General features: G+C 38.0%; 1 protein-coding gene across 2 annotated transcripts; it reads left to right on the top strand.

Annotated features, from left to right (window-relative positions):
• Positions 1 to 564: 564 nt before the first annotated feature.
• Positions 565 to 7,194, top strand: LOC132063662 (uncharacterized). 2 transcript variants are annotated; one of them, XM_059456319.1, is made up of 10 exons: positions 570 to 1,080; positions 2,730 to 2,934; positions 3,578 to 3,668; positions 3,780 to 3,925; positions 4,301 to 4,544; positions 4,805 to 4,909; positions 5,084 to 5,266; positions 5,683 to 5,887; positions 6,440 to 6,926; positions 7,031 to 7,194. In XM_059456319.1, exons 1-10 carry the CDS (start codon positions 849 to 851, stop codon positions 7,125 to 7,127), a joined length of 1,995 nt encoding a protein of 664 aa, XP_059312302.1. In that variant the 5' UTR covers positions 570 to 848; the 3' UTR covers positions 7,128 to 7,194. The 2 variants fall into 2 exon arrangements, with proteins under 2 accessions (XP_059312303.1, XP_059312302.1); XM_059456320.1 differs by lacking the exon at positions 7,031 to 7,194 and having other exon boundaries at positions 565 to 1,080; positions 6,422 to 6,544.
• The last annotated feature ends 6,800 nt before the right edge of the window (positions 7,195 to 13,994 follow it).

The following is a 13,994-nucleotide window of genomic DNA, read 5'->3' as shown; positions in this document are numbered from 1 at the left end:
GCATAAGATGATACACTAGTTGGTCTTATGAAAAAATAATCGTCGGATAACTAATGTAGGATTTGATTAGGAATACTAAATAATACTTATATTAAGTTATGCAATAACTTATATATTATTTTAAATAAAATGTGAAATAATAATACGCACAACTCATGAATTAAATAATTCAGATTTTTAAAATACCCTATTAGCGTAAATGAATCATTTAATCAGGACAACAATTTATTCATTATCTAATCACTATGTAATAACTCATTCATTATTAGTTACCCCTTTAATAATTGATGTATCATAATTTCCACAACCACTCTCTAGTGGTACATATTTATGACTTATGAGAATTAAACGAGTGACGTGCAGGCGGCTAAACAAATGATGTGGGCAGAAATTCCTTTCTTAATCGTGAGAGATTTTGACGAAATTCTTAATTGCGAGTGCTTTGCCTGTGCACCTTATGCCGCTAATTCGAATAGTCGTGGGCAAAAAGTATCGAATTGGATATGTCCAGGCTTCATGCGAATACCCATTTTCGCGCGAAAAGAAAAGTGCCAGCTGGCAGAGCCGTAGAGGAGCAAAATATTATTGGAGTATAACTGACTTTGTAACTTCCCAAAGATTATCTCAAGTCTCAGCTACTACTAGACCCTACCTTTTGCCACAAAAAAACAGCACTGTGTATCTCTCTGCTTGCTTTGCCCACTGTATTCTTTCACTAAAACCTTCAAGATCCTGCATTTTCTTGCACCCTTTACCCTACATTTTCTTGGGTATTCAATCAAATTCCAAGCACCATCTTAAAAAAACAACATTTTCTATATGTTATAATTGTACTGAAGAGTTCAAAAATGGGTAGGAAAAGTTGGGTTTGGTGGGTTGTGACTTTGCTGTTATGGTGGAGCTGCAGTAGCAAGATTGCAATGGCTGACAAGTATATGAAGTACAAGGACTCAAAACAAGCAGTTGGGGTTAGAGTTAAAGATCTTCTTGGTCGAATGACACTTGAAGAAAAGATTGGTCAGATGATTCAGATTGATAGGACTGTTGCTACAATTCAAATCATGAGAGACTACTTTATTGGTAACATTTTCAAATCTGTACAGTACTATAGTTTCCATGTTTGTAAATTTTCTTTTGTAGTTTGTTTTTATGGAGTAATTTTTTGGACATTTGATAATGTCAGTCTAAAGAAGATTGTTTTGTGAGCTTGAAGTAGTAAGCCCTGTTTACTTGGACCACAATTTCAGTTACATCTCACGTCTATTTAGGAGTAGGATAAAGTGGTGGAGCCAGAGATTTCATTAAGGGGGTTCAACTTTTATAAAAATGGACTATATCAGGCTTGTGTTTCAAGTTAAGTGGCGGATCCAGGATTTTCATTCAGGGGGTTCGGAAAAAAAAAAAGAAGCTAAATATAATTTATTCAGGGTGTTCAAAAGCTAATATATGCACATAAACACAGAAAATTTACCCGATATATACACTGTAACTTTTTGCCGAGGGTGTTCCTCAGCCCTCTTTAAATCCGCCCCTGAAGTTAAGGGGATTCAACCCTTGTATTTATCGTGCATTTTATCATTTTTGACGTGTAACTTACAGATATAATAAGTAAATTTCTTGAGCAAGAGGTATCATATGAACCCCCTTGCTTCAATGTGGCTCCACCACTGGTACTACTAGTATCATTTGCGTATTTGTTTAGTTTTTTTTTTTTTTTTTTTTTTTTTTTTGTATTTATTTGCTTTGTTAGTTGCTGTGTGCTACTTTTCTTATAGGTTGGATAATGTGAGGTTGAAGTAAATTGTTATGTGAAATTGAAGTTGTAATCCCCATCTTTGTGATAAAAAAAAACATTGGAATTTCACATCTATATATTTTGATAAGGAACATTTCACATCCATATAGTAGTGCCCTTTATATATTTTCTAGTTTTTCTGCTTTTTTTTGTATCTCTTGATCATGATTTGTTACTAGCACATATTTCCTTGGAGATTCAATTAAATAGTTGGAGATTCGATAATGTCATTTTAATAGCTGTGAGCACCTGCAAGAAAAAAAGGTTATGAGTATTCATGGTACTCAGAGTGACAATATCAGGAAATGCAATATCGAATGGCATCAGAAATAAATAGAAAGAGTATGCAAAAGAGCTGAAATGAAGAACCAGCGAAGGAAAGAAAATTGAGCTAAAACGAATTTCTCTTTTCACTGATAAAGGAAGTTGACCGAAACTTATTCAGTTCCTTCTTCAAAGTTTAAATTATCCAGAGTACGCCAAGAGATAAGGCTGTCTATGGAGTTTGAAAGCATGTTCACAACAACTTTTTGTTATACATCAGTCTTGGCTAAATTGGAAGAAATGATCATTAACTGCAAATCAAGTGCTTGGAGAAATGACCATTAAGTGCAAATCAAGTGCAAAACGTGCAATGTTTCTTTTCGTCAAATTCTGATATGATAATTCAACAAAGAAATGGCATGTAATGAAGCAGTAATTAACAATGAAACATGAACTCAGGATTATGTTCTAACAACCAAGTAATAACATTTTCTAAATACCCCATTTAAATGACAATAAACTAAAGAAGAGATAGATTGTTATTACAACTTGTTTTGCAAATTTAGATGTAGGATCAAATCCCAATCAAAGGCCCTCCACTTATGTTCAAAATATCTTGTCAGCATGGCAAACAGAGAATTGAAGTTTATGTATGGTTATTCTGATTTAGGGAGTGTATTAAGCGGTGGGGGAAGTACTCCACTTCCGAAAGCTACTGCTGCAGATTGGGTTAATATGGTGAATGACTGCCAAAATGGTTCTATGTCAACTCGCCTTGCGATTCCAATGATATATGGGATCGATGCCGTTCATGGACACAACAATGTTTTCAATGCCACCATATTTCCACATAACATTGGTCTTGGAGCTGCTAGGTAAGGAAATTTTACATGGATATTTTCGTCAAGTACAAAACAATTTCTGCTGATTGTTGACATATTAAACTTATATTGTATGTTCTTTGCTGGTTTATAGAGCATGTGTTCTCATCTGGACTGTTAATTTGTTATCTAAGTGTACTACCAAGAAATCTTTCATTAGCTATATCAAGCTTCATTTTTCTTTTCTTGAAGACAACAATTAACATACCCAGTGTAATCCCACAAGTGGGGTCTGGGGAGAGTAGTGTGTATGCAGACCTTATCCCTACCGCCTTGGGAGGGGGAGAGGCATTTCTTTCTTGAAAAAGTTTAGTCATTCATTTGCAAAGATAACATTGTGATCAGTGATTTGTTGGCTGTTAATAGACAGATCTTTTAAATGACATCAGTTTTCAAGATATATTGCAAATTATATAGCTTAAGCCCAGTAACTGTGTGTTATGGTAAGTTGTATCTTGGAAATATGAATGTATTGTATATTCAAAAACTCTTGTTGATATTATCTACGGTTATTTTTGCACTTTTAGAAATTTTTCCCAGTCCAATGTGACATGATGTCGGCCTTACCCTCTTGCTTGCTAAAAAGAAAAAAGATGTCGGTCTTATCTGAATTTTATACTGAATATCTATACTTCAGGGACCCTGAACTCATGCGAAGGATTGGTGATGCTACTGCTCTTGAAGTCAGAGCTACAGGGATTCCTTATGTATTTGCTCCTTGCATCGCTGTAGGTGATACAATCAGATTGATGATTGACTTTCTAATTTATCTTATCACAAATAATGACATTCTTTTCACTTCAAATTGTAAACTTTGAGGTTATTGTTTAAACGGGCAGGTTTGCAGAGATCCTAGGTGGGGTCGCTGTTATGAAAGTTATAGTGAAGATCCCAAGATTGTTCAAGAAATGACAGATATTATAAATGGGTTACAAGGCGAGATTCCCAATGGTTCGAGGAAGGGCATACCTTATGTTGATGGAAAGTATGGAAACTTTGAAGGCAATTTCATGCTTATTGTTTAATATCCTGCACTTTGAAAGTTAAAACTAATATTTACAGTCATCTTCCTCATCGTTGTGCAAAGAATTGTCAAATCTAAGTTTAAATAATGAGAACCTTTACTGCTCTTTTTAGTTGCTTGTTATCATTAGAGCACAATGAAAGTCCAATATGAGATGGTTTTTTGCTAATGCTGTTTTCCGCTTTTTTGTAGTTATTATCAATTCTTTGATGAGCCTTTTATGAATCAGTTAGATCTTAGATTTACATTTTGATAATGATTCTTGGGTAATTAAATTAAATTTTGCTTGTAGAATGGATTGCCCTTGAGTAATCCTCCAACTCTTCCAATTTTCAGGAAAAAGGTGGCTGCTTGTGCAAAGCACTTTGTTGGTGATGGGGGCACAACTAAGGGTGTTAATGAGAATAACACCGTGACTAACATGCACGAGTTGCTAAGTATCCACATGCCTGCCTACTACGACTCAGTTAGCAAAGGTGTTGCCACAGTTATGGCTTCTTATTCTAGCTGGAATGGCAGAAAGATGCATGCAAATCATGATCTAATTACTGGTTTTCTCAAGGGAACACTCAAGTTCAAGGTAATGTTCTTAAAAATGATACGACGATTAGATAAACCTCAGTGGTCAGTATGGAAGCTTGGTTACTTGCAGACCTTTCCTCCGTAAAAACGGAATAAAAGCGGCTGGTTATTACACATATGAGAATTATAGAACTGTGGAACTGTGATATTTCATGCACTTGTCTCATGCCAACTTGTTGCATCACTTATAGTTTCTCATGGAGCATTAATTCCATCATTTGGAAGTGATTTCGCTGATTGGTGTTGATAATCTACCAGGGTTTTGTCATTTCAGATTGGCAAGGTATTGACAGGCTTACCTCTCCATCTCATGACAACTACACTTATTCAGTTGAGACTAGCATTCTAGCTGGTGTAGACATGGTAAGATTTTTCACCCCTATACCGGTGTCAATATTTCAGCTAAATTCTAATAACTGCTGTTAGTACATAAGAGACATTGAGAGAGCTAGATCAAATTAATATTCAGCTGCATTGTGTTGAGAAATCTTTTGGGGTTCAAGCTAAATTAGGAAATGTCAAATTGGTCATTTGCAGGTTATGGTCCCATATAATTTCACCGAGTTTATCAATGATCTCACTTACCTCGTCAAGAACAATTTTGTCCCAACGGATCGTATTGATGATGCAGTGGAGAGGATTTTGTCAGTGAAATTTACCATGGGACTTTTTGAGGACCCCTACGCTGATTTCAGCCTGATCAACGAGGTTGGGAGCCAGGTAGGTCACTAACACATGATACTTTACATTTCAAGCCTCATTTACAATGTCAGTGCATGCCATGTATATGGCCTTTGTTTAGTCGTTTGTTTGGCTAATCCTTGCCCCTACTTGAAGGGGAAGAGCTTAGAATTTTGAGTTTATGAGTTCTGGATTTTAGAAACGACACCGGGTTCTGGATAAATTATTTATGCATATTAAGTAGATTTTTTAACATAAATATAGAGTCTGGGCCAAAGCTATTGGGTTCTGCCGAACAAGTAAGCTGCACCGGGCCTCCGCCCCTGCTGAAGACCCTTTCCACTTAACTTCCATTTGGGGCCTTTGTGTCTGTAGTTTGAGATGTATTATTTATGAACTGTTTGAATCGGGAAATTGAGCTCTTGTGGTTATAATAACCCGTGGCTTTTGATCAGGAACACAGGAACTTAGCAAGAGAAGCTGTGCGGAAATCTCTTGTGCTGCTGAAGAATGGGAAAACTGCTAACAACCCATTGTTACCTCTTCCTAAGAAAGTGTCTAAAATTTTGGTTGCTGGTAGCCATGCTGATAACTTAGGTTATCAATGTGGCGGATGGACTATTACTTGGCAGGGGTTTAGTGGTAATGATCTTACAAGAGGTATGCTATTTCTTATGATGCGTTTCACAAGACCTTTAATACTACATTTAATTGACTTACTGTGAATAGAAAATTTGAAATATACTTGACCTTATTATTTCTTGAATAAGCTCCCCCTCCAACAAGATAAGGGAAAAAAGCAGAATGAGTATAGAAATTTCTCTCAGAAAATATACTTGAACTTGAACTGTACACGCACCCAAGGGTGTGGTCTAGTGGTCAATAAAGTGGGTTGAGAACCATGAGGTGATTTCTTCTCATCTATCCTAGCCTTAGTGGACAGAGTTACCTGTTGCTGGTGGGAGGTGACAGGTATCCCGTGGAATTAGTCAAGGTGCACGCAAGTTGGCTCGGATACCATGGTTATTAAAATAATACTTGAACTGTACACAAATCTTTTGGAAAATATTATACGACTTAATTTTTTGGTAATTCTATATAGGAAACTGCAGCAGGCTAAGTAACTATTGTCATAATGCACAAATAACCATTTGCTATTTTTCAGTCAGTTAGTGTTGAAAGATGACTGCACAGAGTGAACTTCATTTACAGGAACTACCATCCTCGGTGCAATAAAGTCTGCAGTAGATCCAGGAACAGAAGTCATCTATGTTGAGAATCCTGACAGCAAGTATGCTACTTCGAGTGGCTTTGACTACGCTATTGTGGCTGTTGGTGAGCACACTTATGCTGAGACTGCAGGAGACAGTCCTACTCTCACAATGGCAGATCCTGGGCCTGATGTCATTAACAATGTTTGCCAATCCGTGAAGTGTGTTGTCATCGTTATATCTGGTCGACCACTCGTGATTGAGCCATATCTACTTTCAATAGATGCACTTGTAGCAGCCTGGTTACCTGGAACTGAAGGACAAGGTATCACTGATCTTCTCTTTGGGGACTACGGATTTACCGGAAAACTTCCGAGGACATGGTTCAGAACTGTAGATCAACTTCCAATGAACGTTGGTGACCCTCACTATGACCCATTGTTTCCCTTTGGATTTGGGCTCACAGCATCTAAGTCAACAGTGACAAGGTAAATATCAATCATGCAGTCCAGATGCTTAAGCTTACTGGTTTAGTAAGTTCTTTTGAAAATTGTTTGTGGATTGTAATTCTAACTGGTTGCACCTTGCACAGGTCTGTATCGGCAGGTGCTACTGGAAGGCCATTTGTTCTTGGGATTATGGTTTCTTTAATTATTGGCTTGTATATCCAAAGCATTCTATTAAATTGAAACAACAATTTGTTAGGATTAGAATGATAAGAAACCAAACACCGTGAAAGGTTTTCTTTTCTATTAATTTTCTGTATTTGAATGATTACAAAGCTATTGCTACATACAAAGAGAAAAGACACCTAAAAGGAAAGATAATCAATAGTAATTAATCCAGACACCTAACGGAAAGATTATTAACTATTAAAAGAAACAAAGTAAAATCAATTTAAGCTCCAATCCCACCATTCTCTTATTCTGTTTCCTAACTTTGCTCACTCTATGCAGTTCATTGCAATACTCCCCCTCAAATTGGTATGTAGATGTCTTTGATACCCAACTTGTCCAATGAGTTGTTAAATGGTATACTTGGAACAGCTTTTGTTAGCATGTCTGCTAACTGGCCTTCTGATTTCACATGAGGAAAACATATTAATTTCTCTTCAAGTTTCTCTTTAATGAAATGCCGATCTGCTTCGAAATGTTTTGTCCGGTCATGTTGAACAGGATTTCGAGCAATTTGTATAGCTAACTTATTATTACAAAACATCTTTATTGTTGAACTTGAGTCAAAATCGATTTTGGTTAATAAACTCTTCAACCAAAGAAGTTCACAGACTCCCTTAGTCATACTTCTGAATTCTGCCTCTCCACTAGATAAAGCCACCACATTTTGTTTCTTGCTTCTCCAAGTAATTAAGTTTCCTCCAACAAAGGTCAATTAACCTGATGTTGATCTTCTATCTGTTGCACTTCCAGCCCAGTCCGCATCTATATTGTCACGCCCCCAATGGCCTAGGCGTAACACGGCACTCGATGTCTTGCTGAATCAACATGGGGCATGAACTGTAACATCTCATACCTTTAACTTAAGCTTTGACCATGATTCAAGACTTAGAAAACCAGATAAAGAATGTGGGAATTTAAAATTTCTCTTCAATTGTCAGATGGGGATTTACGCCCCAGAATACGGACTGTATTTCAGTATACGGCCCGCATTTCAAATCGTAATGTGGCATCTAATCACTGTGCATTCTGGAAATTGGCTTAGAAAATTTCATAGTTAAATACGGACCGTATTTTGAAATACGGCCCGTATTTGGTGGTCGTATTTGGTAATGAGTTGTACAGTGTTTCTGTCCGTTGAACATGCTTAAATACGATCCAGGTTTACAGACCGTAATTCAAAATACGGACCGTATTTTGATCCGTATTTCTCAGCCCGCACCAGAACCTATAAATACATGATTTCAGTTCTAATTTTATTTTTACCAGTTCCTAAAGCCCTAACACGACTTGTTTCTACTCTCCAACCCCAAGAACTCTAAGGTAAGCAAGTTCTATCCATTCCAATCAAATTCTATCATGTATTTAGATAATCTAAGATAGAATTCATTGTTCTTAACCTAGGGTTTTCATGAAAACCCACAGATAAGGTTTGAGACACAAGCTTTTGGGTTCTTCTCAAATTCGACTTTTGGATTGAGGATTGTGAAGCAAATAAGGTATGTGAGGCTAACTATCTACGTTAGGGGAATGTTCATGATTCTCCCTACGCCTCATTCTTCATACTTATCGAAATTGACTCGAGAATACAGTTTAGCCCTAGTTTCTTGAATAGTTGTAGAACTGTTATCTTCTAGGCTTATAGTTTCAAAATTCGTTCATGAGGATTAATTTGAATACCATGAACTCAGTACGTAATCAAAATAGACTTGTGAATTGTATCTCATGAGTCTCAGTATGAATGTTTAGAATTATTGTGAACAATTACCAGTTTTATCTTTATAATCAGTAATCAGTATCATGTTATCAGTTATATCTCAGTCTCAGTGCTTGTTATTGAATACTTGTATTAGGGCATCAGGCCCACAGATATGGACCTAAGGTCACAGATTATGTATACGTATACTTAGGCATCATGCCACATATTTTGTACGTACGTTATTATTATTGGACCTAAGGTCATAGACGAAACGGTGTTATTCATTATTCGGATGTGGAGTATCCATATCTTTACTTTCTATTCGGGCTCAGCGATCGCATTTCAATTGGCCCGTTTCGACCGGCGTATTATTTCATTCGGGCTTGCTTTACATACAGCACAATTTCAGTGTATTTCCTATCTTAGAGCCAAAAAGATAATTTTCAAGGGGTATATTTACCACTTAGTTCGAGTCAAGAATCGAGATGCGCATTCCGACTTCCGCCGAGGCTTTTAGTGAGTTTCCGCGAGGTCTTTCCGGATGATCTACCCAGGTCCCTCCCGACAGGAAATTGACTTTGGGATTGACACGCTTCGACACTTAGCCGATGGAAATTGGGATTGATCGGGCCTCGCTTCCGACTAAGCCGATATCTATTCCGCAAAGATAGAATGGCCCCAATAGAGTTTAAAAGGGTTAAAAGTCCAATTGAAGGATCTTATTGATAAAGGATTTATAAGGCCAACTGTCTCACCCTGGGGCGCGCCAGTCTTGTTTGTTCAAAAGAAAGATGGGTCCTTGCCTATGTGTATAGACTATAGCCAGTTGAACAAAGTCACCATTAAGAACAAGTATCCTCTTCCCAGAATAGACAATTTATTTGATCAACTTCAGGGTGCTCAGTGTTATTCCAAGATTGACCTCAGATCAGGCTACCATCAGTTAAAGGTTAAGGGAGTTGATATCCCGAAAATCGCTTTCAGAACCCGTTATGGTCATTTTGAGTTTCTTGTCATGTCTTTTGGGTTGACGAATGCACAAGCAGCTTTCATAGATCTTATGAATAGGGTCTTTAAGTTGTATCTTGATTTGTTTGTCATTGTATTTATTGATGATATCCTGGTATACTCCTGTTGTGAGGCTGACCATGCAAAACACCTCAGAATAGTATTGCAAACAGGATCGCCAAATTTATGCAAAATTCTCAAAGTGTGAGTTTTGGCTAAAGTTAGTGGCATTCCTAGGCCAGGTAATTTCAGGAGAGGGTGTTAAGGTCGATTCTCAGAAAATTGACGCTGTTAAGAATTGGCCCAGACCCATATTAGCATCAGATATCAGAAGTTTCTTGGGTCTAGCAGGCTACTATAGACGTTTTATAAAGGGGTTTTCCTCAATCTCAGCTCCGTTGACCAAGTTGACTCAGAAAAAGGTTAAATTTCAGTGGTCAGATGCATGCGAGCAGAGTTTCGAAGATTTGAAGAAAAGGTTGACTTCGCTCCGCTTTTTGACGCTACCGCAGGGAACCGAAGGTTCATAGTCTATTGTGATGCTTCATGAGTTGGTCTCGGTTGTGTTTTAATGCAGCATGGTAAGGTTGTAGCTGACGCATCTAGATAGCTTAAAGTTCATGAAAGAATTATCCGACTCATGATCTAGAATTGGCAGCAGTAGTCTTTGCACTGAAGATATGGCGTCACTATTTGTATGGAGTGTATGTTGATATCTTCACCGATCATAAAAGTCTACAGTATATCTTCAGGCAAAGAGAGTTGAATCTTAGACAGAGAAGATGGCTCGAATTGCTTAAGGACTATGATGTAGATATTCTCTATCATCCAGGGAAGGCGAATGATGTAGCCGATGCTCTCAGGTTTAGCCCATGTCGATGCAGATAAGAGAATTATGACCAAGAAAGTTCACCGTTTAGCCAGTCTTGGGGTTCGACTTTTGGACTCGGAGGATGGGGTGTTGTTGTTCAAGATAGATCTTAATCCTCCCTAGTCGTTGAAGTGAAGGAGAAGCCGGTTTCGTGATCCCCACCGTTTGCGAAGGAAAGAGGATTCATAAGCATAAGACGACAACTTTTGAACAAGGGGGAGATGATGGTACCTTAAGGTACCGAGGTAGATTATGTGTCCCAGATGTTGATGGGCTCAGAGAGCGAATTATGGCAGAATCTCACAACTTCAGGTATTCCATTCACCCAGGTTCCACTAAGATGTATCATGACCTCAAGGAAATTTATCGGTGGAACTACATGAAAAAGAATGTAGTAGACTTTGTGGCTAAGTGCCCCAACTATCAGCAAGTGAAAGCCGAACACCAGAGGCCTGGTAGCTTGGCTCAAAACATTGATATTCCTGTCTGGAAATGGGAAATGATCAATATGGACTTTGTATCAGGCCTAGCTCGTTCATCTAGGAGGCATGACTCTATTGGGTGATCGTTGACTGGCTTACTAAGTTAGCACACTTTTTGCTAATCAAGACCACAGATTCAGCAGAAGATTACGCCAAGTTATATGTTAATGAAATTGTCGACTTACATGGGAGCCCAAAGGTTCATTATTTCGGATCGTGGTGCTCGGTTCACGGCGTCGAACTCGAAGAATCCTTCCGAAAAAGGATTAGGTACTAAGGTTAATCTTAGCACAGCTTTTCATCCACAGACATATGGTCAGGCAAAACGTACCATTCAAACTCTTGAGGACATGTTGAGGGCTTGTGTTCTTGATTTTAAAGGTAATTGGGATGATCACTTACCTCTCATCGATTTTTCCTATAATAACAGTTATCATGCCAGCATTGGGATGACACCGTTTGAAGCTTTGTATGGGCGAAGTTGTAGATCACCAATTTGTTGGTTCGAAGTTGGTAAAGCAGAATTGTTGGGACCAGATTTGGTCTATCAGGCTATGGAGAAGGTCAAGTTAATTCAAGAGCGTCTGAAAATAGCTCAGAGTAGCCAGAAATCTTACACAGATATGAGACGGAGAGATTTAAAATTTGAAGTTAATGATTGGGTGTTCCTCAAAGTCTCACCCATGAAGGGTGTTACGAGATTTGAAAAGAAAGGAAAACTCAGTCCCAGATATATTGGACCTTACAAAATTTTGCAAAAGGTCAGTCTAGTAGCTTATGAACTTGAGTTGCCACAAGAGTTGGCTGCTATACACCCAGTGTTTCATGTATCCATGTTGAGAAAGTGTATGAGGGAACCGTCGTCTGTTGTCCCAACTGATAGCATTGCAATTAAGGATAGTTTGACTTATGAGGAAGTCCCAGTAGCAATCCTCGATCGTCAGGTTCACAAATTGAGAACTAAAGAAGTAGCATCAGTAAAGGTTTTGTGGGGAAGTCAGAAAGTCGAAGAGGCTACATGGGAAGCCGAAGAAGTCATGAAGTCCAGATACCCCTATCTCTTTGAAGAAACCACAAAAACTGGCAAAGGTAACGTACTTTCTCCTCTCAAATATCCTTCTATAGTTTCCACGTTCTCAGTATTCAACCCGATTAGACGATCGGCTTAGTAGTTATTCGATTCCTGCAGATAATTCGCCGCCCTTTCAGTTCAGTTTGCATGTGCTCATGCCAGATAGTGTGCACATGTTTTAGCAGTTACCTTTAACCAAAATCTATCATTCGAGGACGAATAATACCAAGGGGGAGATATTGTAACATCTCAGACCTTTAACTTAAGCTTTGACCATGATTCTAGACTTAGAAAACCAGATAAAGAATGTGGGAATTGAAAATTTCTCTTCAGTTGTCAGATGGGGATTTACGCCCCAGAATACGGACCGTATTTTAGTATATGACCTGTATTTCAAATCGTAATGTGGCATCTAATCACTGTGCATTCTGGAAATTGGCTTAAAAAATTTCATGGTTAAATACGGACCGTATTTTGAAATACGGCCCATTTTTGGTAAGGAGTTGTACAGTGTTTCTGTCCGTTGAACATGCTTAAATACAGTCCAGGTTTATGGACCGTAATTTAAAATACGGATCGTATTTTGGTCCGTATTTCTCAGCCCACACCAGAACCTATAAATACATAGTTTCAGTTCTAATTTTATTTTACCGGTTCTAAAGCCTCAACACGACTTGTTTCTACTCTCCAACTCCAAGAACTCTAAGGTAAGCAATTTCTATCCATTCCAATCAAATTCTATCATATATTTAGATAATCTAAGATAGAATTCATTGTTCTTAACGTAGGGTTTTCATGAAAACCCACAGATAAGGTTTGAGACACAGCTTTTGGGTTCTTCTCAGAATTCCGACTTTTGGATTGAGGATTGTGAAGCAAATAAGGTATGTGAGGCTAACTATCTACATTAGGGAATGTTCATGATTCTCCATACGCCTCATTCTTCATACTTATCAGTAAATTGACTCAGAATACAGTTTAGCCCTAGTTTCTTGAATAGTTGTAGAACTGTTATCTTTTAGGCTTATATATAGTTTCAGGATTTGTTCATAAGGATTAATTTGAATATCATGAACTCAGTACGTAATCAATATAGACTTGTGAATTGTATCTCATGAGTCTCAGTATGAATGTTTAGAATTATTGTGAACAATTACCAGTTTTATCTTCATAATCAGTAATCAGTATCATGTTATCAGTTATATCTCAATCTCAGTGCTTGTTATTGAATAACTATATTAGGGCATCAGGCCCACAGATATGGACCTAAGGTCACAAATTATGTATACGTATACTTAGGCATCATGCCACAGATTTTGCATGCATATTATTATTATTGGACCTAAGGTCGATGACGGTAAACAAAGTTATTCATTATTCGGGACGTGCGGTATCCATATCTTTACTTCCCCGTTCGACCAGCGGTTATCGCGATTTAGTTCCATTTCAGTTCGGCGTATTATTTCATTCAGTTGCTTTACATACCAGTACAATTCTAGTGTACTGACGACCCATTTGCTCGAGCTTTTGCATCTCGTGATGCGAACCGATATACGGTGCGAACGCGGCCCTCGCTAAGGCTTTCGGATTCGGCTAGTCGGTGGTGAGCCTCGGTTCTCGAGGCCCCACACATTTATCTTTATATTCGATCGGTTAGCGAACGCATTTCGATCTCTCGAGGCCCTACATTTATCTGAATATTTGACATGACGTACTGAACTAGTCTAGTCTATGAAACCTCTGAAATGAG

This window comes from Lycium ferocissimum, chromosome 7 (genome assembly GCF_029784015.1).
Source record: "Lycium ferocissimum isolate CSIRO_LF1 chromosome 7, AGI_CSIRO_Lferr_CH_V1, whole genome shotgun sequence".
Lineage (NCBI taxonomy): Eukaryota > Viridiplantae > Streptophyta > Magnoliopsida > Solanales > Solanaceae > Lycium > Lycium ferocissimum.
The sequence above is the reverse complement of the archived record's forward strand: the minus strand, read 5'-3'. Positions and strand labels throughout refer to the sequence as shown.

What these genes read in the sequence shown, in the direction of transcription:
- LOC132063662 (XM_059456319.1), top strand. Translation starts at nt 849, where the DNA reads ATGGGTAGGAAAAGTTGGGTTTGGTGGGTTGTGACTTTGCTGTTATGG. An exon ending in ATTGGTCTTGGAGCTGCTAG is followed by an intron (nt 2,935 to 3,577) that starts GTAAGGAAATTT and finishes TCTATACTTCAG; the next exon opens with GGACCCTGAACTCATGCGAA. An exon ending in AGGGAACACTCAAGTTCAAG is followed by an intron (nt 4,545 to 4,804) that starts GTAATGTTCTTA and finishes ATAATCTACCAG; the next exon opens with GGTTTTGTCATTTCAGATTG.